The sequence below is a fragment of the Neopelma chrysocephalum genome, unplaced genomic scaffold (assembly GCF_003984885.1).
Source record: "Neopelma chrysocephalum unplaced genomic scaffold, ASM398488v2 Primary Assembly neopelma1_102, whole genome shotgun sequence".
Classification (NCBI taxonomy): domain Eukaryota; kingdom Metazoa; phylum Chordata; class Aves; order Passeriformes; family Pipridae; genus Neopelma; species Neopelma chrysocephalum.
Genome location: NW_020897765.1, coordinates 2,622,113 through 2,646,735, shown reverse-complemented (window position 1 = coordinate 2,646,735; position 24,623 = coordinate 2,622,113). Strand labels below are relative to the sequence as shown.

Here is a 24,623-nt window from a genome sequence, read left to right as displayed (position 1 = left end):
CTCTTCCCGCGAACTGTACAATTCTTCTCCCCCCAAATGCCATGTTTGATTACCGAACTTGAGGGAACAACATAACAGGAACAGAATTCAGCTCCCTAGCAGAACAGAACAGAACCATTTTTCCTTGGCTGCCAGAGAAGGAAATGTAACTGCTGTGTCATTCTGCTTGACCTGGCATTTCTAAGTATTCCTGCCAGCTGCACCCAGAGATAGAATACAGATTTCTCTATTCCAATATAAAGAGTATTCAGGTATTATTCCTTCTTTTTTCCTTTGACTTGTCTTTTACTAATGGTTATTTGTCCCAACCTCAAAACGGGAGGGATTTTCATAAAAATTCATGGAAAGGACAGAGCAAGGAAGGGAAGCAAATCCGGTTTCCTTTCCTCTTCTTCTTCCATCTGTTTGCACAGGAGAAGCTTATTTGCACTATTCCAATGCAAGGAGACTCCTTGGCCCACATACTAGGGAACATCTCTACAGTTCCAGCATGCGAAAAGGTTTTTTCTCCATTTCATCTCACTAGTTTGTCTTCTGACCAGACTAACCAGGAGCAGAAGCAGTAACAAAGTTCCTTGTTCTAGGATTTTCTATGATATACATGCGTAGGTGTCAAAGCCTCAGGCAAATCCTACAAACAACCATGTTACAAAAAGAGTCGATATTGTTGTGTGCTAGGGGGAGAGAAGGAGACATCCCTGAAATTAATGCTTTAAAACGACAATGTTGGGCTGAAGAATAAAAGCCCTTTCCATGAGCTGGTACCCAGTGTAAGGCTGCTGACAGTGATACACAATAATACACAGTCTATGTTTGCTTTTTGCAGGGCTGTGTCCACACTGCAGTTCAAAGAGCAGTTCTTCTAATGGCCTACAACACGCTCCTGCCTTGGTGAGGAAAGGAGAAAGATAACCCCCAGAGTTTGGAGGAAGGGAGGGGAGCAGGCTCAGCTGCTCTGGAGCCTTTCTTCTTCAGAAGGCTCATATCACACAAGAAGGACATGCCACTAGGGAGAGAGATGAAAGGACTTACTGTTTCTTATTGATTAAATTTCCACTCCAAGCTATATAAAGACTTCAAAACTTAAAGGAAGATACTAGACCATTGTGCTTTCTGCAGTCTTTATAGACTTCAGAGTCAAATTGTCAGCAATGCCCATTTGTCATGTTTATTCCTCAGAAGTTGTTTACACCAGTCTTTTCTAGATTTCTTTTTTGTTATGTAGTATCAATGAAGTATCTAATGCAAATTTTCAGTTTTCTCATAGCGATCTGCAGGTTGCGTTTAAGGTTGATAACCAAAATTAAGAGACTAGGAAGATATAAGTGGAATTTCATGGTTTCTTGACATTTGTGTATTTGGATTTTCAGTATGAAGAAAAGAAGGTCGCTTCCCATGCAAAGGTAAAGTGAGAGACCTGAGTGTTAGCAGTAGACCCTTTTCATTAAAATAAAGGAAGGAAAGCCTTAAACCTCAGATCAAGGCATCTTTATGCTAATTCTCACTACTCGTCTGGTGGCAGCAAGCGAACTCAGTCTGAAGAACTTGGGCTGAAGGAGACAAGCGTAAATAGCACACATGCAGCCAATCAGGAACACACTGGCTCCAACCAAATACAAGAAATTTCAGCATTCGTATTTAAAATGCAACAAAAGGCACTTGAAAATTATGTCCTAATATCCACTAAGGTTTCCTACATAACATGTGCTTTTGAGAGTACAGTGAACCTGATTTCTGTCTCCTACAGACCGATTTCTATATAGCTTTTAAGATAATATGATGATGACTTAGAAAATAACCAAGAAATCATGTGTTTTTTCCCATCATAGTAACAATATACCCATAACTGAAAATGAACTGATATCTCTTATTTTTCTCCATCTACAGACTACATGCAATTTAAAATGAGAATAAAGGGTCACTTTATTACATTGAATAATTCTGAACATATGATAAGGAAAAAATTTACATATCATATCTATATGCTGATGCACACCAATTAAACTAGAAATTAAGAGGAAATAAAAGACAAAAAGGGGAAAGGCCAAATGCAAAAGGGGAGAAAATCAGCCTTGCAAGTTTCAATTAGAAAGAAAAAAAGGGTGTATCAGGGACAAAAAAAAGTTAAATTCAGCTATTGCAGAATGTTCACTAAGATCATTTCAGACTGAAAGGAGAACTTGGTAATATTAAATAAAATCCTTGTTACTTAAGTCCAAGAAAAAGAAGAGAAAGCTAAACAGAAAGTCTCACAGAGATATAATACACTAATATATAATTAAAATAAAAACTGAGAGAATACTTAAAAATTAAATGAAAACATTTGCAGTTGAAACAGGATTGAAGGAAAGCAGCATAAAAGGACTTTGATGACTAAAGCAAAAGGAGGAACGCTAAGGAAAACACTTTCACTGAAATATAATGAAACAAAATTGTTGCACAATGAGAGAGAGAGAGAGGGAGGGGAAGAAAGGCGGGGAGGAATTAATAAATAACAGCGAAATGAGAATAACAGTGATACTCTAGTGCAGATGGGTCTTCTCATTTCAACACACTAAGAGGAATTCTTCATCTCAAAATGTTTCAAAGACTGATGCAAAAGTGAATGATAAAAATAGTAGATCTGGTAGCAGTGCCAGGGCTCCTCTGCTACCATCTGATCAGTTATCAGGACTCTCTTTTTTGGCAGTAGACAAATGTGTACACTTCCCTGCCACCACAGCAAAGCCTGGAATTTGTTTGAGTAGTAGCTGAGTGATCCCCATAGACACAAGGTCAACTCCCTTAAGGACAAATTTCTGCACTCCCAAAGGCTTAAACTGCTTGACAAAGAAACAGAATTTCTTCTGGCTGTAGTATATTATTTCTTTGCTTACTACAAACAATGGATCTGAAGAAAAATACTAACCAACCCTAAAGGTTTTACTTGCAGCCTTCACTTTACCTTGCCATTCTTTGTCTACACATGCACAAACATGACAACTGAGCTTGGTTTCTGTCACTGCCACTACATCATACACCACAAATTCATTTCCGTATCTTACATCGTCCCATATATTAACACTCTAGTTTTAAAAAGTCCTTTTCCCTCCTCAGTCTCCACAGACGGAACTACTGTGAAGAATATATTTAGAAAGTGTTCTAAAATAACAAACCTTTAAAAAAAGTCTCCAATATTACAAACTTGTGCTAATTTCAAGCATTTTTAGTCTTCACTTTGGAGGAACTAAACAAAACAGTCTTAACCTATGAAAGTGTGAGCTAAAAGCTATTTTCACTTTCTGAAGTAAGTTTCTAGCAAAAGCGAGTAGATTAATATGATATGGAGACCTTAAAAAAGGAGAAGAAATCTTTATAAAAATACATGCTTTAGCTTCTGAGAAACACTGCAGAGACCATAAATACAAGAAGTTCAATCAGGTGATAACTCTGTTCCTTTCTGTCAACAGACATCAAAAACTCCATAACTATATGTAAATGGGAGTTACACGTAAAACGAATTCATCTTTTTCCTGAATAGATGGTTGAAATACAAATACAAATGTCCAAACAGTGCAAGACTAGAAGAGGTGTTGAGCCATATGAACCAAATCATTCTCTCCTGGGGGCTGAAAGTGAATGAGTAGGATGGAACTTTACTGGTAGGGAAGGAAGGGGAGCAAGAGAGTGAGTGTGAAGAGAACTGGGAGAAAACCAGTGCATAAGACTGCATGAAAAATCAGGACTTTATAAAGAAACTAAAAAAAAACACCTCAAAACACCACAGTTGAGACATTTGCCAGACACAATGCTGTCTAGAAAGACCTGAATTGAAAGTAAAGGAACTTTGCTGCTTTTTTGTAGTGTTCTGTGAAAAAAATCTGCCTGGTCTGTCTTTATAAAGAAAAATAAATCTAACATCCATATATCTCAACTTCTCTTTCTGAAGAAAATAATCTGAAAAACCTTCCCAAAAGTGAATAGTTCTGTGTCTGAGAAATTGTGACATGAGGGTTAAAAGCAGAACTTAATGAGAGAAATCATTATCTTCTGTTCCTCTCTAGCCGAGCTGAAAACAACTACTCACTACAGATGAGAATTTTGAAAAAAATATGGCACCCTAGTGTTTCTGCGAAGTCCTACAGAATGGCTTGCAGGTAAAAAGGTAATCTTTGTCATGCAGTAACTAATTACAAAGGATTTAGGCAGGCTGAGAAACTCTAGAGCAACACCTTATGCCCACTAGGGCAAAAAAACTCAGTGATACTATGAAGTAATAAAGTCAAGCTCAACCTTGAAAAACACTCACAGGAAGAAGTTGTAAAAAAGACACACAAAGTTGAAAAGTAATTTTCAAAATAATATTAAAATGAAAGTTCATGACCTGAATCAGGCTTGCTGAAAAGTATTAACTATTGTTACCTAATCAGTTTTACCTGCAATACTCTAAAAGGGAGAACAGTGAATTTCCTGGACTTACATCATGCAAAAATCTACTGATTTTGTAGAGAAAGCTCCCTGGGAGGCACACTTGGCTCAACTCAACATCGTGATCCAAAATAATGGTCAGGGAATCAAGTAGAAAGAAGTAATTCCAATGAAGAAGGTTAGTAGCCTCCCTGTGACATTGTTACCGAAATTCCCCAAAGACAAGAGAGAGTTATTGAGATCCGAATAAGCCTTTAACATCTGGAATAAAGTCAGGGACCCAGCTAAGGGCTGGGAAGAGGTAGGTAAGGAACAATTCCATCAGCAGTGGCAGTGGAAGACCTGAATTGTGGGTCAAATGTGGGTAAAGGTATCTAGAATAAACTAGCAATTGTACAATATAGAAATATCTGAAAGATGATGAGACACTCAGAGATTGTAAAATTGCTCACAGGTCTCCAACCATCGTTCATATTGGCACGCCATCAGATTGAACAATTGTCATTGAGAAACCCTGCTAGATCTAAAAGTACAAACTCCATGAGAAACAGTCATGAAATTTCAGCAAAATGCATTTGGTTCTCATTTACTGTGGTATGCCATAAGAGACGCTGCATAAAGGTCATGGGCAAACTCGTCCTGTAGCTGTGTGCTAAATGACATTTTGGATGGGATACTGCCATGAAAAAGGTTGGTATTTTCAACCAAAGATGCTATTTTCTGCTGTTTATTTCTGATTGCATTCACAGAAATGGCATTTCCTTTTAAATCATTAGGATTATGTCAAATTACTTAGCTTTGGCATTTATTTCTCCCCAGCAATGGGAACTGTCTACAAGTGTTTGAACCCTGGCTAGCCAGCTGGGTCAAAACAGAAACAATCTCTTGCTAAAATATGGTGATCTTGGCAAGGATCTATTCAACACACCACCATGACAATAGATTTAAGTAGAGCCACATAAAACTAGTTTACTAGTGCCAAAACAAGTGGGAAAATAAAGCCCATTTCCCATTCTCAATATGGCAAGTAATAAAAAATACATGGTAAAAATCAAATCAAGCTGGCCAAGCAATGTTAAAATGGCTTGGAATAGTGACAAAAAAAAGATCAGAACAGCTACAGGCAGGCAATATGCACTGGACTGTGAAGCCCACTTTGCATCATTACAGGAAGAGACATAAAAACCAGCATAATGTGGATAATTGCTATCATCTATTAAAAGAGCTGGGAATATAGTTAAAATATCAAATAAAGATGGTCAGACATGATACAAGGCAATACATTTCTGTCAAAGATGTGTGTTTCTTTCTTTGTTCAGAGTCAGTTCTTTAGTCTGAACACCTTCCTCCTTGCCCCATTCTTAATCAGGTCTGCTTGTATGTATCTACATGGCATCTAACATAATGCAGACTCCATAAACACTAGCCACTACAATAACATATTACTCCAATGAGTGGAAGAATATAAACAGCTGCACTCTACAATTAAGATGCCTTAAAATTTTCTAAAAGCATGGGTAAAGATGTCAGGCAACTAAATGGTAGCAATATCTTTTCTCTAACACCTTCTTAAAAAAAAAATATTAGTAACCCTTTGGATAACCTTCTCAATGGACTTTCTTTCACAACTGAGAAGCAGAAATCACTATATTTAAAAATTATCTGTCTATAATGCAATGTTTCCAAATAGCTACAATTCATAAGTCAAGTCCAATACATACTGTAATGCCTCTAGGATGACTAGACCCTTATTCATCATTTTCATAAATTTTCTTCTAATCTATGGCATCGAACAGATGCACAATGTGGTTTTGTACCTAACAACGCGGTTTGTCAAACTATTCTAATACTAATCCATGTTAAACAATAACAGACTATATAAGCTTCGCAGCTGAACATTAACCCTGATTTTCAAATCACTGAGAGGAGGAGAAAACTTTCATATGTGAGAAAGAGGACAGTTGATAAAATTTGTTGGGTTTGGGTTTTCTTTAGGATGGAAACAGAGAGCCACAAGCACCTGCATATTTGCATATGGGAAGAAGTACTTTAGTCACTAAAATACTATGATACATTCGATTTGCCCACTGAAAACTACATGATAATTTTTTTTCAGGTTAGAGGTGTATTTCATTCAGTTACATTGTGTCATTCAAGAGAAAAAATAAAATCAGATTCAGGTATGTTTTGCAAAAACAGAACACATCTTCTTTTAAGTACTGCAATTAGGAATTAACAGAGCTTTTGGACCAAAAGCATTACCAAAAAGGTGAAAGAGAATTCACAATAAAGTAATATAGCATGCAAGAAACTGTGCAGTTTTGAAACCTTGCTTTGCTTTCTTCATCAATCAGGCAATAGCTTACACAATTTCTATTTGCAACTTTGCAAGGTGATAGAGTTAATACAGGCCTGTGTGGTCTCAACACACTGCAATAGTGTCATTAGTAGAAAAGGTGGGAATAAGGGGTACCTCCTTCCTCAGATGGCCTTGTTATCTCACTGCAGTAAGAAAAGGTAGGGTTCGTGTCAGAGCCATCTGATTTATAATCTCCCAAACTGGTAGAACGTAAATACTGCTTACTGTAACGGCTTGCTCTTTCTACAAAGGTAGAAAGAAATAAAGAATATCACAGTAAATAGATGACAGAAGTGCAAAGACAAGCAACAACATAAACCTCACCACTGCTAACATTGCTTTTCATACACTGATGCTATTAAAATCAGAGAAAAGTAAATTCTTCACAATTTTGTATCCATTTTGAGCACCATTAGTTCCAAAGCTTGCTTCAGAATCTAATACAACTAAGCTTGTTTTTTGCTTTAAAAGAATAGCAGAAATGGAAGGTAGGATTGAGATACAAGAAAAGGGATGAAGATGAAGCATATAAAAATTTCCAGTGGAAAATCCAAATGTTGCTTTATTCCAGCATGCATACAAGTGCATGTGGAAATACCTCTGTATATTATTCAAAGGAATATTTAAAGTTCTGCTATCAGTAGCAAAGAAAACACGTGCAAAATTAAACGTTCAAAAGAAACACTTATAGGGTGGAAAAAAATCCATAAACTTGTAAAGCCAAAACACTGATACCTGTTATTATATTACTTTCTCTCCTTTTCCATCTATCCTTAAATTATGAATGCCTTGGAGTTGCGAATAATAGCACAAAGCATAATATCATATTCCATATAGGTAAAACATGCATAAAAAACCAATTTCATAAATAGGCCACTTTCTGTAACTCTGAAATTTTATAAGGTCCAACTATTTGAAAATTCTGCTTATAGTGAGGACAAAGTAGGTCAATGCTTTTTAAGTGGCTACTTGTAAGTAGCATGAATAACTTGTTTAGGATAAGATTTATTTCACTATTTCTTATCTGCGCATGTGATTACAGCTGAAGTTCCTATAAAACACTGCTTTTAAACTACTGCAGTTATAAATATATATGAAAGCATACTTATAAAACATATGGCTGGCACATTGACCTGAAAATTTACTGTATCACTTAGTTTCAAAAACATAAAGAGCATGGAAAAGTCAGGATATAAGCAATACCAGAAAGCATATGCAGACTCCTAGACTGAATATTGTCCTCCAGAGGATCAATGTCGAAGATGGAGCCAGGATCTGTGCGCCAAACTTTAAGATCTTTTTCCAAAGCACAGAAATTATAAGACAGATAAACAACAAGCATGAAAGGAATGATCTTTAGCAATCAGCAATCAATTTTCTTCATCTAGAAATTAACCAAAATATCTAGATATTCACATGAAAATATCAGAAAGCATTAATTTCCTGCTTAAAAGAACATTCATTTTAAGCTTTGACACTACTGTAAGGAGACTTTTGCTCCCAATTTATTTCCATTTTCTAAACATGACCATAGTATTTTCTTAATTCTAAATAAATGGAAACAAGTTAAGTATCACATACCAGAGCTCTTTTCCAGAAGCAGAACCAAAAGAATCAGAGCTACAAAGGTATTTTCACAGTTCACCAACAGCACCCTTACTCCAGACAGAGACACTACAGACCCTCCTTTGTATACAGGAGAGATCAAGCAGAATCAGAGGCACAGTTCATCTTATCCAAAATAAATTTCTACTAATTGCTTAATTTATATAAATTCAAAAGTATCCATCTTTCTTAATTAATCCAAAAAATGGTCTAAGGTGACGAATTCAGCAGTAGAAATCTACCTTGTAGACATCTACAGATGGGTAAAAGGAAGTCCACTCTTGATCTTAACTAGTAATTTCCTCTGTCTTCCAAATATCTGTTTCCTGGGACACAGACTTACAGTTGATTCATTACCCCACTACTGAAAAGCATTTCTGGAATTCAATGTATGAGTTCAATAACAGTGGTACTCATAAGATCTTCAGGTTTAATTCATATATGCAAGTTATTAAGATCTCTCAAAATCACATCTCAACAGGATATTGAAAGAAAAAAGAGTCCATAGGAAATAATTAATTTCATATCAGACTTTAAGTTAAAATCACAACAGAAAAGTAAATATAGATTCAACTACATTTTAATAAACTTTTAACAAATAATTACAGAATTGTACAACTTAAGAGGAGGCTTATAATAAATGCAGAGGCAGGTACAGTGTAAATTTAATGTATACAATTCATATGGGCAGAAGTGTTCATATGCTTGAAGGTAGAAAGTCTCTACAGAGGGATCTGGACAGGCTGGATTGATGGGCCAAGGCCAGTGATAAGAGGTTTAACAAGGCCAAGTGCTGGGTCCTGCCCTTGGGTCACAATATCTCCATGCAGCGCTACAGGCTGGGGGGAGAGTGGCTGGAAAGCTGCCCAGTGGAAAAAGATCTGGGTGTGCTGGTCAACAGTGGCTGAACATGAGCCAGCAGTGCCCAGGTGGCCAAGAAGGCCAATGGCATCCTGGCCTGTATCAAAAGTAGTGTGGCCAGCAGGACCAGGGCAGTGATTGTCCCTCTGTACTGGGCACTGATGAAGCCACACCGTAAGAACCATGTTCAGTTTTGGGCCACTCACTACAAGAAGGACATGGAGGTGCAGAGAAAGGCAATAAAGCCAATGAAGGGTCTGGAGCACAAGTCTGATGAGAAACAGCTGAGGAAGCTGGGGGCGTTCAACCTAGAGAAACGGAGGCTCAAGGGAGACCTTACCATTCTCTACAACTACCTGAAAGGAAACTGTAGCAAGGCGGGAGTAGGTCTCTTCTCCCAGGTAACAAGTGACACCATGAGAGAAAATGGTCTCAAGTTGTTCCACGGGAGCTTTAGATTGGATATTAGAAAAAAATTCTTCACTGAAAGGGTTTATCAAGCACAGGAACAGGCTGCCCAGGGAAGTGGTTGAGTTCACCATCTCTGGAGATATTTAAAAATGTGCTGACATGATGCTTGGGAACATGGTTTAGTTGTGGGCTTGGCAGTGCTAGGTTAATTGTTGGTATTGATGATCCTAAAGTTCTTTTCCAATCTAAATGATTCTATGATATCTGCTATTCTAAAATAAAATAATTATTTATCTCTTCACACCAGTTTCAAATAAAACCTTGATGTAAAATACAAAATCAAAGCACAAATTTACAAGATCACACCTTTTTACTGGGGTTTTCTTCTTGGGCAGATCTGTCTGAAACATTTACTCAATGCATTTGAAATAGGAAAAAATTGTCATTCCAACTTTGTTCTTTTGCTGGTTTGAGTGGTAGCAAGATAAATAATGGGTTGATAGGTAAAGTAGGACTGTGAGGACCCCAAATATGTCATGTTTCAAATGATTAATAGCCTAGATGCAATGGGAAGAACAGACAGAGCTAATAAAATAAATCCCACAGCTTTAGAATACATTCAGTATATGTACATTATACGTTATCTACTGCAACTCCCATAAGGTGAGGTGTAGTGCTAACTCCTCCCTGCCAAGATGAATTAAAGCCAACACAAAATCTTTTGATAAACTATGTGTTAGTCCTAATGGTGATAAATTACGCAACTACATAAAGCACTGACAGGTATGAGAGGGCTGGGGGAATTGGTGAATGCCCAACTTTTCCTGTTTGCATGCCTTAGTAAGTAAAAAGTGTAATAAGTATGGCTTCATGCAACAGTGCAACAGCCATTGATTCGGATTGATTTGATCCATCTCTGTAACGCGAAATAACATACATAGAATCAGAATCTTGGCAATTTATAACACAAATCAATTTTAACTCCCTGGTTACTTTTGCCACTTTAAAATATCTTTATATTCATGTGAGAATTGTGGTTCCTCTTTAGTAACAGATCCAAAGCTCAGTTACATCAGTTTATCTTGATGGGCTTTAGCATGGCTAAAAACTAGTGCCTATTTGCTGAAGCTGAGACACTAACTTCAGCAATCAGGCATTTGAAAAATTGTTACAGCTTCATCAATAATACATTAAAAATCAATCAGAGGCACTCTAGGTACAGAGGTACTAACTAACTGGATGAACAATTATCAGCTAGGAAGAAAACTCACAAGAGTCATAGTTGTGTTTTTCAGTTTGCAGATTTTTTTGAGCTGCCAAGGACATTCCATGAGCAAGGAGCTCACTGCTTCTTTTTAAACAAGTAGGTATTACAATTGCAGTTCTCTGAAAAAGCATTAGCTGAAATATCACAGGTTTGCCACAGACTTTTTCCTTTAAATAATTGTACTATTTTTGCCGTTTGGCAGGCATGGGGGATTAAGAATTTCTGTGTGTTTTGATACTGGAGTATTTTAAGGTGATAAATAGTACTAGTATTTCAGTTACAGCTCAAGAATTTATCTCAGAGATGTTCTTAATCCCAATATACTCGTGTTAGCAACCCTTCAACTGTTGAACATCAGATTGTACACAATTCTTACACAGGGCTACAGCACACATGCAATGCAGGATAGAGTAGGAGGTTTGAAGTGTGCACTAAACAGCATATTGCAAACTGCATATTACACTGCAGTTTTGCAGGAGATTTCCTCTCTTTGGCTGCACCACTTCTAGCTATAGGGGAGAGTATTTGGAGACTTTAAGGAAAAGACCAAAAAGCGTTTGCCAGGAATGATATAGCTAACCTTGCTTTAGGCAGGAGGATGGACTATATTGACTTGCCAATTAGTCCATTTCACCTGCAGTTTCTCTGGGTTTTGCAAGTTAAAGTCAACTTTGCTGTTATTACTATGTATGAAGGATTTTTGAGTGTTATCTCAGCATCTTTTTCTGTACATAGATTCTCTGGGGTCTACATGGTTGTAAAGCAAAGAAAAAGAGAAAAGGGACACAGCAAAAGAAAAGGAAAGGAGAAAAAAAATTCAGGCTGCCATTTCCTTTGCCATAGCAGGCTTGATAACTTTTAATCCATTCCAAATATCCACTTCAATTTTTAAATAGAGTTCATTATGAATATCCCAAATAATATCTTAATGCAATATCTTGTCTTTACATACAAATCTAATCCGTATTCTACCCTTGAACACCTGATCACATCTTTCACCACCTTTTAAAACATAACTTCTGAAAGCTGTGTGAAATTCTAAAAGAAAAGGTAAATGGATACGTACAGCTCTGCAGAAATTACTGACTGACAGAAGGGGAAATTTCAAACAGGCCTGCAACATTTGAACATTCAAATCTTGGAGAATCACAATCTTAATAATCTTTCTTCTGTGCAAAATTAAGATTATTGCATATATTTTTGCTTTCCTTATAGAGTCAAAATTCAACTTTAAAGTCATAGCAGACTACCCATATTAAAAAAAATACAGAGCAAATGATAATGTATCTCCCATCCATTCTCATTATTACTTCGCTAGAAGCTAACATGGAACCAGTAGTTCAACCAAAAGTTTCATGCTGAGAAAAGAGTGAAAAAGAAATCTGGAGAACACAAGCAGAGGCTTTTATCTTCCCTCAGTGCTTTCAATAGCAACACTATTTAACAACTTACCAACAATTATTCCAGGTCTTCTATCCATTTCAACAATATGTGGATGCACACCTTTATATGCTGCATCACTCACAATTTGGGTGTTTTTCCGTACACGCTCTGTTATAGGATCATCTACCACTGGGGTGAAGCCTCTGCCCTTTGTCTTCTCAAAATCTTCATGATATTTTACCTAGGAAAAAAGAAGAATTACATTTTTCCCTAAGCTGCAATTGACAGCAAATGGTTATTCTATGCAGGAATGTATTTGTTTGTTTTATGAGGCACTTCTATTCTTTAACTTTGCACCATAATAGAATTGGTACACGTGAGACAGACTGGATGGCCAGCCAAGTCTTTTCCACCACCCTAACTTGATTTCCTGATATATTTTTATCAATGTTGCTTTTCTTTTCTATTGACACTAAATTAGGCATTAGCTCAAGCTGCAAAGCATCATCTTACAGTCAGACGGGACAAAAAAACCCTGCCCTCAGGAGGTCATCTGGTCCATTCCCTTCTTCTTTAAAATAAGATAGTTCTCTACTGATGGAGACAACTACATCTGTCAATAAAAATGTTCCAGTAGTAGTAGTTCTAAAGAACTCAAACATTTTCATTCACTGAGAATTTTGACTACATGCACAGCTTCATAAGAAAGCTATTTCTTTTCTCTTTTGTTTTGTCATATGCCAGCTGGCTTTAAACATATTTTTTTAGAAAGAACAACAGCCTGATTTTCAAAGAAAAAAAATTAAAAACAACGACATTAGAGTAGAAAGTGTTACAGCACCAAGTGTTGGAACAAAACCCCTGTATTAGTAAGAGTTATAAAGGTAGTACTGCTGATTGTGCATATTTACTTTTTAAATAATCTTAATCATCAAAGATTTAAATTGATAAACATTCTCACACAAGCCAATGCACACAAAACAACTCATTCCAAGAACCACAGTCACGCAGAAACCAGGAACGTGCACAGGCACAAGGTGAAGTGTGTCACCTAATCCAGTGAAATTGTTATGCTCAAATGAGGTGTGTACATTTTTAAGGAAAAAAAGAAAAACAAAAGAACAGACATTTAACTGTTAGAAAACTGTTTATTAGTATTTTGAAAATGTTCATTACAGTCATATGCAGTTAGCAAACACTCCCTCTACAGGCATAAGAAGAAAATATTCCTTCCATACTTGAGAGAATTCCATTAGTTACCTATATTAATGGAAGGCAAAATCCAGTGGAAGCCAAGTGCCATTCCTTAGTATGCTCTAGTTATAGGAAGAAATTACCCTACCATTGAGATGTTGTTTTGAGTTTCTTTGACATGCCTTAGCTCAGGTGTGTCTAGAAGCACACTACGTCTACCTTTCATCTGCCTCTGATCACTGCTGTACTTGACCTGCAAAACAGGAACAACAGCACATGTGAATTTTTTCTTTACATTAGAAAGGATGGTGAGAATCACAGCATGCAATAGTACCCTTTCCAAATTACAATGCTAACAGTTTTCCTGTTTCTCTCTTTACACTCATTTGCTAGTAGGTTATTTCACAGGGGGGATACAGATGAGCCAAAAGGCATCTTGTAAGGCCAAAAGGCACATTTATTCCATCAATCACTTACTCAAAAGAAAGTATTTATCCAAAAGCTGAAATTCGTGACTGTTTAAATTAATAAGCGAAATAATTAATTCATCGACTGAAAAATAAGACAAATAATAAGAAAACACCACTGTGACTTGGACATCTTTAAAACATATTTGTGTGGCTGATGATAAGCTGCCTTCTTATTACCCTGTAATGCTTGAGAAACAAATTGAAGGAGTCACTTGGCAAAAAGCATTTCATTTTCACAAATTAAAAAAAATTTAAAGTCTAGAATTTTTGTGAAGTTTTCCTCTTATTTTTAACTATGCACCTCAAAACTAATTGATTTTGGTAAATATTCATGAGCATTTTAAGAAAGTAGTTAAGATATGTGTAGTTACAATGTTAGATTCTGTTCCTTTGTCCTTAGACAAATCTTCTGACAAATCCAACGTACTTTCCTTTTCACTCCTATACTCAGTTCTAAAGTGTTCACTACTTTTAGTTCTCTTCTGCCACCTTGACACAGTGGTTTTGCATAAAACCTCTTCTGTTTACCATCTGCAACAGCTTTGGTACTGATGCTGTTTCGGTGTTGAGGACACAAACTGTAACAAAACTAGTCTGATCCTTTACTTCACCATGCTGTCTTGACTTCTTCATTGTTCCTTAATAGAATTGTCTCCTGCTTCTTACGTGACTATAGTGGCAATTAAATTTTATTATCATAAAAGCCAAGAAATATATATTATTTTACTCTTTAGTATTTAGCAATGGGACATATTTAGGACTACTCAGCTCTAACATAGATGGTACGTCACAGAGTGGCATGGATGTTTTCATGCTTTGAGTTGCAAAAAAACCCCAAGAAATTTGCACTGAAGTTAAATTCTCATTTCCTTTGTTCTTTACCGCAGTTCACTCCTGCAAACTAGCAATGAAAATTCGGTAACAAGAGACAAAGATTCTTGAAAGAATGACTGACCTCTAGTTACTCTCGCCTTGAGAACTACTGGCACCAACACAACCACTTACTATTTTGCAAAAATAATCAGGGAAGTCTGAATATGATGCAGTTAGATTCCTTTGACATGTAAAATGTAAATGGAAAAGCATATCCACATTGTATTTCCACAATGACTGAAAATCTAAATGACAAAATGATTCAAACAACTTGCCGAGCTGATGTTATCTTGATTCTTCCTGACTCTCTCTATCTCAGGAGTGACACTCACAGCAGTAGCTTTGCCAGGCTGCTCTCTGTAGTGAACCTATTATTTAACAGAATAAAATGGTACATACTATTTCAGCTAAAGCAATATCCCATAGTTTTACATTAAAATGCATGATATAAGAAGTCATCCAGGAAATAACTGAAAAGCTAAAATGCATTTGAGGTTTATTAAAGTTTATAAAACTTGATTTTTGAAATATAACCTTGATATTTTTTTCTGTATAGGGTGCTTATTAATGTATTTCTGTGGATATATATACACATATGCACACAATATTCTGATGTTTACCAGACTGGTCCTTGGATGTACAGAGACATATCGCATATTTGGAATGGGGTTAGGCCACAAGTAATGAAGCAAAGTCAAGCAGAGCAACAAAAAACTGAATTTCAGCAAGGTCCACTGCAAATATATACTTGTCAAGACTCGGCAACTCCACAAGGTTTCCACCTATGTTCTAAATTTTATACTCTACGTATTCAAAGGTGATTAAACGCAGAGAGTGCAATACATCGGACAACTGCCAATTGAATCCAGCATAAATTGCACCATGCATTTATTTAACTGTACTGTAGGAATATCCCCTTTATCACTTTTTAACAAAACACACTTGTAGCAATGATGCATTAACCAAATGCACGCTCAAGGCCGGATCAGCATCTAAAGTAGATAAAAGATAAGATGCGGCATTGATGGACCAAATGCTGGGAAGTCAGATGTAGTAAACTTTTAGTAAGAGATTCTGGCAAGAGATTTATGCCAATCCATATAGTTTTTTGTAAAATTAATGTTTCCACACAACACTTTCTTTTAATAAGCTCTTGGGTTCATGTGATAACTGTGCAGATACATTATACTCATAATTCTGCAGTGCTCTGTGGCAGTAATGCATGTATTGCTCAAGCAATACATGTCTTCCAACACAACACAGTTTTGGTCTGTTCACATCAATATATTCCAATTGAAAAATTAATGTCTTGAAAAAATGATGGTAAGCTTTCAAATGGATTAAACATGCAAACTGACATTTTTAAAGGTAAACTGATTCAAGAATTAATGTTTCCAGAAGTAGCTGAAATTTAAGAATCTTCATTCAAAGCTATTCCAGTAATCTGAAGATAATTTAAACTTTTCATTGAAATTTGCATAAAACAGAAATTGGTGAAAAGTAAATGATGATGTAAGCAGGAAAACCATACAGACTGGCTCGAATCACTTGGGAAAATAGGTTTGTTTGAATAGAATACATTTTAGAAGAGCTAGATCTATCAAAAAAAAAAATCCAGGAGTTAATTTAGAGGGACAGAATTCTTGAGAATTGTGACTCAAAATTAATTCCGGTGAATGCAGCAGAAAACACCCCAGGGAAACACTGTAGCTATTTGTAGACCCATTAAATATGGCTGCTGATGGCAGCTCCCAGTGAGGAGAACAGCTGGTCTCTCAAAGACTCATTAATAGGGTACAATTTCATCCATACAGGAAGGCAGTAGCATGCTCTAAAAGTCCTTGCCGTCTTCTCTGTGCTCCTGCAAATCATATGACTTTCTAATGGTTATGTCAGCTATTAAATACTAAACTTTTATAGAAAGGTTACTGAAGAACCAGAATGAGATAGGTAAGAGAGCAGAAGTTTGAGTACAACTGTAGCTAATTTTCTATAAAGCAAAGAAAAGTAAAACAGATCTAGAAACAGACATTCTGTTAAAAAAAAAATTGGTCAAGATTTCCTCTAAATATCCAAGACAGAGAACAACACCTCAAGGGTCTCAAAGCATTGCAGCCATTTCTTTTATCAAATATGTGTTGCTTCATGTGCCATTTCCCAAACGAAGCAATGCCTTTTCACAATTGTTTCCTAAAAGAGGGTTTTCAAGTAATTCCATTACTTGAATCCCAATACATTATAATACATCAGTTTGCCCCTAACTAGAGAAAAGGCACAGCTTCTGGAGGCAGAATTTTGTACTTATCCTGTGCACTCAAAAATTATGCAAAGGATTAAACGAGCAACTTCCCATGCTGACATTCTCTTGATTCCTCTTGACTCTCTCCATCTCAGGGGTGACACTCACAGGTGTAGCTTTCCAGAGCTGTTCTTTGTATTGAACCTGGCAAACATGTCAGAAGATATTACAACAGAGACTTCTGAGTAATAGAAATACAACAGTGTGCTAGATATCATTAAAGAACACACCGCATTTGGATGGAAAATACCATACCTTAATAATCACCCACATCTTTCCACACAATACTTAGTACTCACCCTCCTGCAGTTCTATTTCAAACACAGACAAGTGATAGGTCAACAGGAATACTTCACTCTCGTTGTTAATCAAAGTGCAAGGCTAAGAAGTTATCATTTTACCATTAATTAATTAAATTAGACTTTGTGGACAAAGAGGAACTAGCACAAACACCACAGACATATTCACTGAGACACAAACACATTTAATAGAGCAGAGAAAAGTGTGCAAGCAATGAAAATGGGCCACACATTGCTAATATTCTTCTGGTTTTCCTTAACCCTCCTTAGTTCCGGTGGATCAGAAATAGTTGTTGCATGTCGAATTTCTTCCTTGTATTTAATCTGCAGAATAGATATTACAAAATATTTGCAATTTAAATAAGATACAGATAGGCACTAAAACACAACAGTTCATAATCTCTCCCTTACACATACTGCACAGCTAGACCACATCTACAAACACCATTGACCTGAAAAGGAACAGTTATATTTAATTTCTGAAACAGGCTGCTAGGGTCTCTAATGCATCTTGTTTGATGCAATGCATAGAGAGTGCATGTAATAAGCCTAGTGTCCTAAAACACAGCAGGAATATTCATCACACAGGATTGTGGCTTTCTTCATGGTAATTGGGATGCTGCATATACTGCTTGGAGACTCGCATCACTTTGACAACTTGGTCTTGCTATTATCTTGCTATGGAGTTTACCACTCCATCTCAGAAACCCAGCATTTTCACAAATGTGTTCCTAAAAGGGTGGATGACTGCAAAGTCTCATTTAAATTATCTAAAAACACATGCGGACACATAAGTGAGAATATAGATGTTTGGACAGATGATGCCCTTGAAGATGCTGTCATATTTATTTTTGCTTTTGCAACATTTAATTTTCTTCTCCAAGATGTGGTACTTCTGGAGAGTGCCTCATTTCTTAACACAGACAAAACAACTTGTTTTTCTCTAAGCTCATACTTGGAAGCTGCAGCTGCTTTGGCTGAAATTTATAAATAAATAAAACCACACCAGCCCAAAGCACAGACCAGGAATGGAAAATTTCAGTCCAGACAGTTTAGGACTGGCAAAAATACTAAAGCACTGGAAAAAAAGGATCTTTTAATAGAGACTATTAGGTAAGTTTAAGAATTGGCAGTGCTACTAGTCCTTAAAATGCTTCAAAATGTCCATTACTTGAGTTTTAATCAGACTCCAGCTTTGTGGTGTTGACTGACATACCACAGGGGTTTCCTCATGGATTTCACACAAACAAAAACAAAAATAGAATCTTCTCCTGAAAGCCTTCTTCCCAGTGCTGTGTCCAGCCGTCCCTGCCCCTCAATATAAACACATTTTTAAAAAATCCTTAGTTATCTGTAGCTTTTCAGTTCAGATTCAGCTACAGTCCATGGGTCTGCTGCTTACTTTGAAAGTTCTGTGAGATCTTGACTCCAACTGTTTAGAAGGCTGCTTCTTCCAAACTAATCATCATAACAGGTGAGATGAGGTCAACCTCCTTGGTTGTCACCACCTTGTTTTTTAGGATTTGAAAACAGACCATTCTGATCTTTGTCTCCTATATATGTAATCTGGAAAAATCTGATCACTTTCAGAACATGATTCAACAGACTTTTTTGTGTGGTTGGTTGTACAGTGAGTGTTATTTTGGTTTGGTGTTCTGGGGTTTCTTTCACTGCAAATTTTCTTCACGTTCTATAGTTTCATTTAGCTCAGAAAATAGTTGTAAAGCTGTCCTAAGTTCCTCTGGCTAAATTCAAAGATATACGTAAAATGTTTAAATCTAATGGATTCAAAATTGGTGTAATTTACCCTTCCTTTGGGACACCTGTAAATTACACAATATAATTTCCCTCTTACCGCAAAATATAATTTCCCTCTTGCTGACATATAATTTGAAACATTCTTGCACATTGTCTTTAAATTTGGCATTCTACACTTTTAATAAATATTATATAAGACTTAAGTAATTTCAAGTACACTACATGTAATAAAATACCTTTAGTAAAACATTAACTCTACACAAAGAACTAGCACGGTAAAGGTCATGCTACTTCCATCATCATGGCTAGGTTTCACGAACAAAGATTTGGGAAGGGCTCTACCCACATTTGTTACAAGCGTGCTGGTGGCTAAAAAGGCCAATACGAGATAGACAAGTCCGGTTGCAAAAGGCACAGGAGAAAGACTCCTTAGGTGGTATATTCTGCAAGGCTCGATTCTTTCTGCGTTGTCTTTTCTCCTCAAGAGTGACCCTGCGTGCTTTCTCAAAAGCATCAGCAGCGTTATAGATGGTGTGTCTCCAGGCCTCCCGATTGGAGGCCAGAGTAGACCAGTTATGGTGGTCAATATGGCCAAGGCTGAGATGTTGTTTCAGGGAGTCCTTGTATCTTCTCTTCGGGGCTCCTCTCTTGCGGCAGCCGGTGGCAAGTTCACCATAGAGCAAGATTTTAGGGAGGCGGTGGTCCTTCATCCTGGAGACATGCCCTGCCCAGCACAGCTGTGTTCTCAGCAACATGGCCTCAATACTTGTGACTGCTGCTTGTTCTATTAGTCACATAATCTGACCAGTGGATGTTTAGGATTATATGGAGGCAGTGTTGATGGAAGCGTTCTAGGAGACTCAGGTGGTGGTGGTAGATGACCCATGATTCAGATCCATATAAGAGAGTAGACAGCACAATGGCTCTGCAAACACTGATCTTTGTACTTTTCTTCAAGTGTTTATTTAGCCAAACTCTTTTATGAAGCTTTCCGAAGGCACTATATGCCTTTCCTAACCTGTTGTCTATCTTCCATTATACTACTTCCATTAGACTACTACAGCACTAATGCATTTTGTGTTTCTCTTGGTAGGTTTTTGTTCAAGTGTGTTTACTAGCATATTGATCAACCTTTCATTTTCCCCTCTTCACCCCTGTTTAGGACTTCTAAAACAGCAAGAACACTGTACACTATTTTTATTTCACTTTTAAAGGTATTGTGAAAAAACATTAGAGCAAGACCACTCCTAATAAGTGTGAGTGTGTGTGACTACTCTCAAAATAAATGCCTGTGGTAACCGGAAATCAAAAAGCAAACAATCAAAGGAGAGAAAAAAAATTTAAAAACCACCCTCAAATGACATAAACCAACAGCTTCCCAACCAAAACCGCTGTTTCAGGATTTAGGACACATGATAGCTTCCACTGTGACTCACAATGATAAGATGAAAAGTGATGGATGGAGCAGAGAAAAAATCCAAGTAAAATACAAGCTTTTCAAAATTTTATGGAAATTCCCTACCTGACCTTACTTTGGTGGGATATGCAGTGTTTAACAGTAATCAAGGAAATTCTAGTAGAATAGGTGTCCAGAAGCCCTAATTTAGATTTCAAATAATATTTAAACACAACTTACTGTCACGTCTATATATTACTTTCAAACTTTACTCTTAAAAAAAAATCTAATCATCAGAAAAGTCATGTCACAAATATAAAACTGGCTCCAGAGGAGTCCACACCAAATATAACAAACAAGTGAACAATGCAGTTGAAAGGGTTTTCTTGCTTGGCAGTCATTTTTCTGCTTTTTTCCAAGTTTTTATTTATCAGAAGAAAATGTTCTACTTGAAGAAAAAACTCATTTTTATATTTTATTTTTAGTTGCTCATTAAAGTGCCAAAGACACGGGACATCCACAGATAAACAACATCAATTCAAAACCAATCTCATCACATCCACAAATCAACTTGTCATCAGCATGTAAAGAGGCACAAACTCTCCACCTTTTCACATAGTTCAAGTTTGGCTATAATTTTCCTCTTCTTGACATGCAAACTGTATCAAGTCCTATACGACACATGCAGACTCTACCAGAATGTTACAGATTTTCTTTTCTGTCATATAGTATTTTTCTAAATTGCAAATACAACTGCTGTTCAGTCTGTCATACCAGGAGATGCATCTCCTGTTTCTCACCCTTGAAAGACATAACACTTTCCTCAAATATTTTGTTAAAAGTTTTTCCTGTTTTTATAATGCTTCAATTAGAAACTCTACCTTTGGACCTTGAACAACTACAGTAGAGATGAGCTCTATCTCTACTAGAATGGAGCTCTATATCCAAAACCTTATATTCTTTAAAATATATATCTCATTGGAATCAGATGCATAATATGAAAATGTAGAATTTTTAGTAAACAAGATTAAAAAAAAATTGTCCACCATTTACTCACATAAGAATAATTAATGTTAATAGCACTTACCGAACTAATATTCTGTTGATTTTTCTTTACTCTTTCAATCTCTGGAGTCTCTTTTACAGCTGTGCCAGCTCCTACTTCCTTCTTATAAAATACCTTCATTTCCCCAAAAGAAAAAGTAATTGTAAGACTGTTAGCAATGCAAGTACAAGTTCTCATAAAAGGGTTGGGCAATTTTCCAAGTTCCAAATTGGTCTGACTATAAATCTTCCTAGGAAAGCAAATACTTTAATTTTTCATAAATCATATCAATTATCAATAACTATGATAACACTGTTTTCAACTGTAACCCGGATAATATATTCTCATCCTTAGACTGACCTCAGCATTTTTAAGTATTTGTAAAAACAGTTTTAACCTTGGAAATAATATTAAAATTTATATCATAATCTATAAACTTTTACAAATGTAACTTTTTACTTTAATAATTTCATTTGTTTCAATTGAATGTGCATATACATGCAAGATTTGATATGGAATTTTTAATGTTCAGATCTTAAAAGACTGTAAGAAGTGAACAGATATTACTATTATTTCTAATTTCACAAACTAGAAAATGTCATATTCATGACAAAATAACCAAAACAACCAGAGCTACAATCCAAGTCACACAATTTTTGACTTGTGGGTTCAAGTCAGAAAGCTGAGGACTGCATCTAAAAACAAAGCTCCCCTCTGAAAAGATGCACATGCTGTTTATATAATTCTCCTCTATATTTCAGATACACATGTTGTTTATTTCAATTGTTTCAGTAAAGGATAAAACACAAACTGCATCAGTAAAATCAATCATTCAAAGTTACTGAAAGAGACAGTAAATAACTCCTCCACAGATTCCAAGTGTGGCTATAGTTTAAATAACCATGGAGCACCAGTTCATGCTGCAAAACTCCTAAAGAAGTTTTACTTGAATTTCAGTATTTGGTGTCACAGCTGTTGCCATTCCAGTAAGTGTTTCCAGGCTGGTAGTGTAAAAAACAAGTCTGATCCTGGAGTTCATAAAATAAATCTCTGCCATTTAGTATTTCTACTTTTCTTAAACCAAGATTTATTTAACTTTTCCTATTTATAAACCTTAAACAATAAAAACATCATTCTTGATTCATTTCTCCTACTTTGTTGAAGTCCTCTGTAACCTAGGGTGAATACTACTGCCAAATATTCTGGAGGAGAGTGAATGTCCACAACTAATTTTTAAATATTCAGAAAAACTTCAACAATTTAGAATTTTTTTTACTGTGTGAGAACAGAGACAGTTTATGAGTAAGAACATGAAAGTTCTTCCGCAATAATATGTCAGGTAGAAAGATTTATGTCATGGACTGAACTTTTCTACCAAGTAGGGATTGGTAAAATATGTTGGAGACAGGAATTTTTCTATGAAAGAGATGACTGGGAAGTAAATGTCCTGTTGTAAATCATCTGCCAAATGAGCTAAAAGCAGCAATGATCTTACCTGCGGAGCTAGTCACTTTTTGTGTCCCTTAAGGCAGGAAAATACTTGAGACAAAATCCAAAAATCAGAAGACTACTGTCATAATTTTTTTTTTTTATATTAAGGTTGCTCCCAGCTATATCTTAACTCAGTAAAAAGTAAACTACCTTTATAATCTAAACTGCACAGAATGATGGAAGATTAAGACATAGAGAAGGAGAAAAAAAAAAAGGGTAATTCAATCACAGCTATAAACTGCTTTCCTACATTTGAAGGATCCAGTTCAGAAACAGAAAATGGACAATCACAAAATAAAGCAAATAGAAATCACCTTGAAGACAAAACATTTTATATTATCTAGTACACTAACAAAGAGGATAATTGTCAGCCTTGGCACTGAAGGCTCAAACTGGCCTTAGAGGGCTGCAAGGGGTTCAGATGCATCAGGAGCTTGTCAAGGCTTAAGTAGTGAAAGGTTATTACCTGCCTGGTACCTAACTGTCAGCGAGTCCTCACTGCCAGACCCACTAAGGTCTTCTATTTGAAGACTTCATCAAAAGCTATCAAAGGCTGGAGCAGGCAGAAAAGCAGATCCCCTCTGTTACAGGGAGTTTCAGTGTAGCATGTTGACAATCACCATCACACCATGCAGCAGAGCACCATTCAAAACCAGGAGGCAACAGATCACAAGAAACAAAATGGGGTAGTGGGCCTGTCAAGAGCTCCTATTAGAAAGCAGTCCACAGAAACGGACCCAGGGCTCCTGGTAGACAGAAAGTTGACTGTGAGTCAGCAGTGCCCTGGCAGCCAGGAGGGCCAACCCTGTCCGGGGGGGCATCAGGCAAAGCATCGCCAGCCAGTCGAGGGAGGGGATTGTCCTGCTCTGCTCTGCACTGGTGCGGCCTCACCTTGAAAACTGCGTGTGCAGTTTTGGGCACCACAATATAAGACAGATATTAAGCTACTAGAGAGTGTCCAAAGGAGGGCTATTAAGATGGTGAAGGGCCTTGAGGGGAAGCCATCTGAGGATCAGCTGAGGACACTTGGTCTGTTCAGCCTGGAAAAGAGGAGACTGAGGGGAGACCTCATTGCAGTTACAACTTCCTTCTGAGGGGAAGAGGAGGGGCAGGCACTGATCTCTTCTCTGTGGTGACCAGTGACAGAACCCAAGGGAATGGCCTGAACTTGTGTCAGGGGAAGTATATTAGAAAGAGGTTCTTCACCCAGAGAATGGTTTGGTATTGGAACAGGCTCCTCAGGGAAGTGGTCAGAGCACCAAGCCTGACAGAGTTCAGGAAGTGTTTGGATGATGCTCTCAGGCACATGGTGTGACTCCTGGGGATGGTCCTGTGCAGGGCCAGGAGTTGGACTCGATGATCCTTGTGGGTCCCTTCCAACTTGGCATATTCTGTGATTCTGTGAAAGATGTAGCTTTCAGCTGTCCTCATCCAAAGGAAGAAAAAGAGCAGGAAGAAATTACAGGAGTGACCACCACCTAGAGAAGTCTCAGACAGTTATCTTC

General features: G+C 36.9%; 1 protein-coding gene across 9 annotated transcripts in view; it reads right to left on the bottom strand.

The window, feature by feature from the left end:
• The window catches only part of NEBL (nebulette), a 253,341-nt gene that overhangs the window by 22,023 nt on the left and 206,695 nt on the right, over nucleotides 1-24,623 (bottom strand). For 6 of the 9 annotated variants that reach the window (XM_027695568.1, XM_027695567.1, XM_027695572.1 and 3 more), the window contains 6 exons: nucleotides 21,670-21,762; nucleotides 17,660-17,752; nucleotides 17,181-17,273; nucleotides 15,106-15,198; nucleotides 13,636-13,740; nucleotides 12,363-12,534 (listed from right to left, as the gene is read on the bottom strand). In XM_027695568.1, the coding sequence (XP_027551369.1) occupies nucleotides 12,363-12,534; nucleotides 13,636-13,740; nucleotides 15,106-15,198; nucleotides 17,181-17,273; nucleotides 17,660-17,752; nucleotides 21,670-21,762 (649 nt within the window). Of the gene's footprint in view, nucleotides 1-6,880; nucleotides 7,010-7,969; nucleotides 8,063-12,362; nucleotides 12,535-13,635; nucleotides 13,741-15,105; nucleotides 15,199-17,180; nucleotides 17,274-17,659; nucleotides 17,753-21,669; nucleotides 21,763-24,623 lie in introns of all 9 variants that reach the window. The other 3 variants (XM_027695573.1, XM_027695575.1, XM_027695576.1) reach the window with 2 other exon arrangements.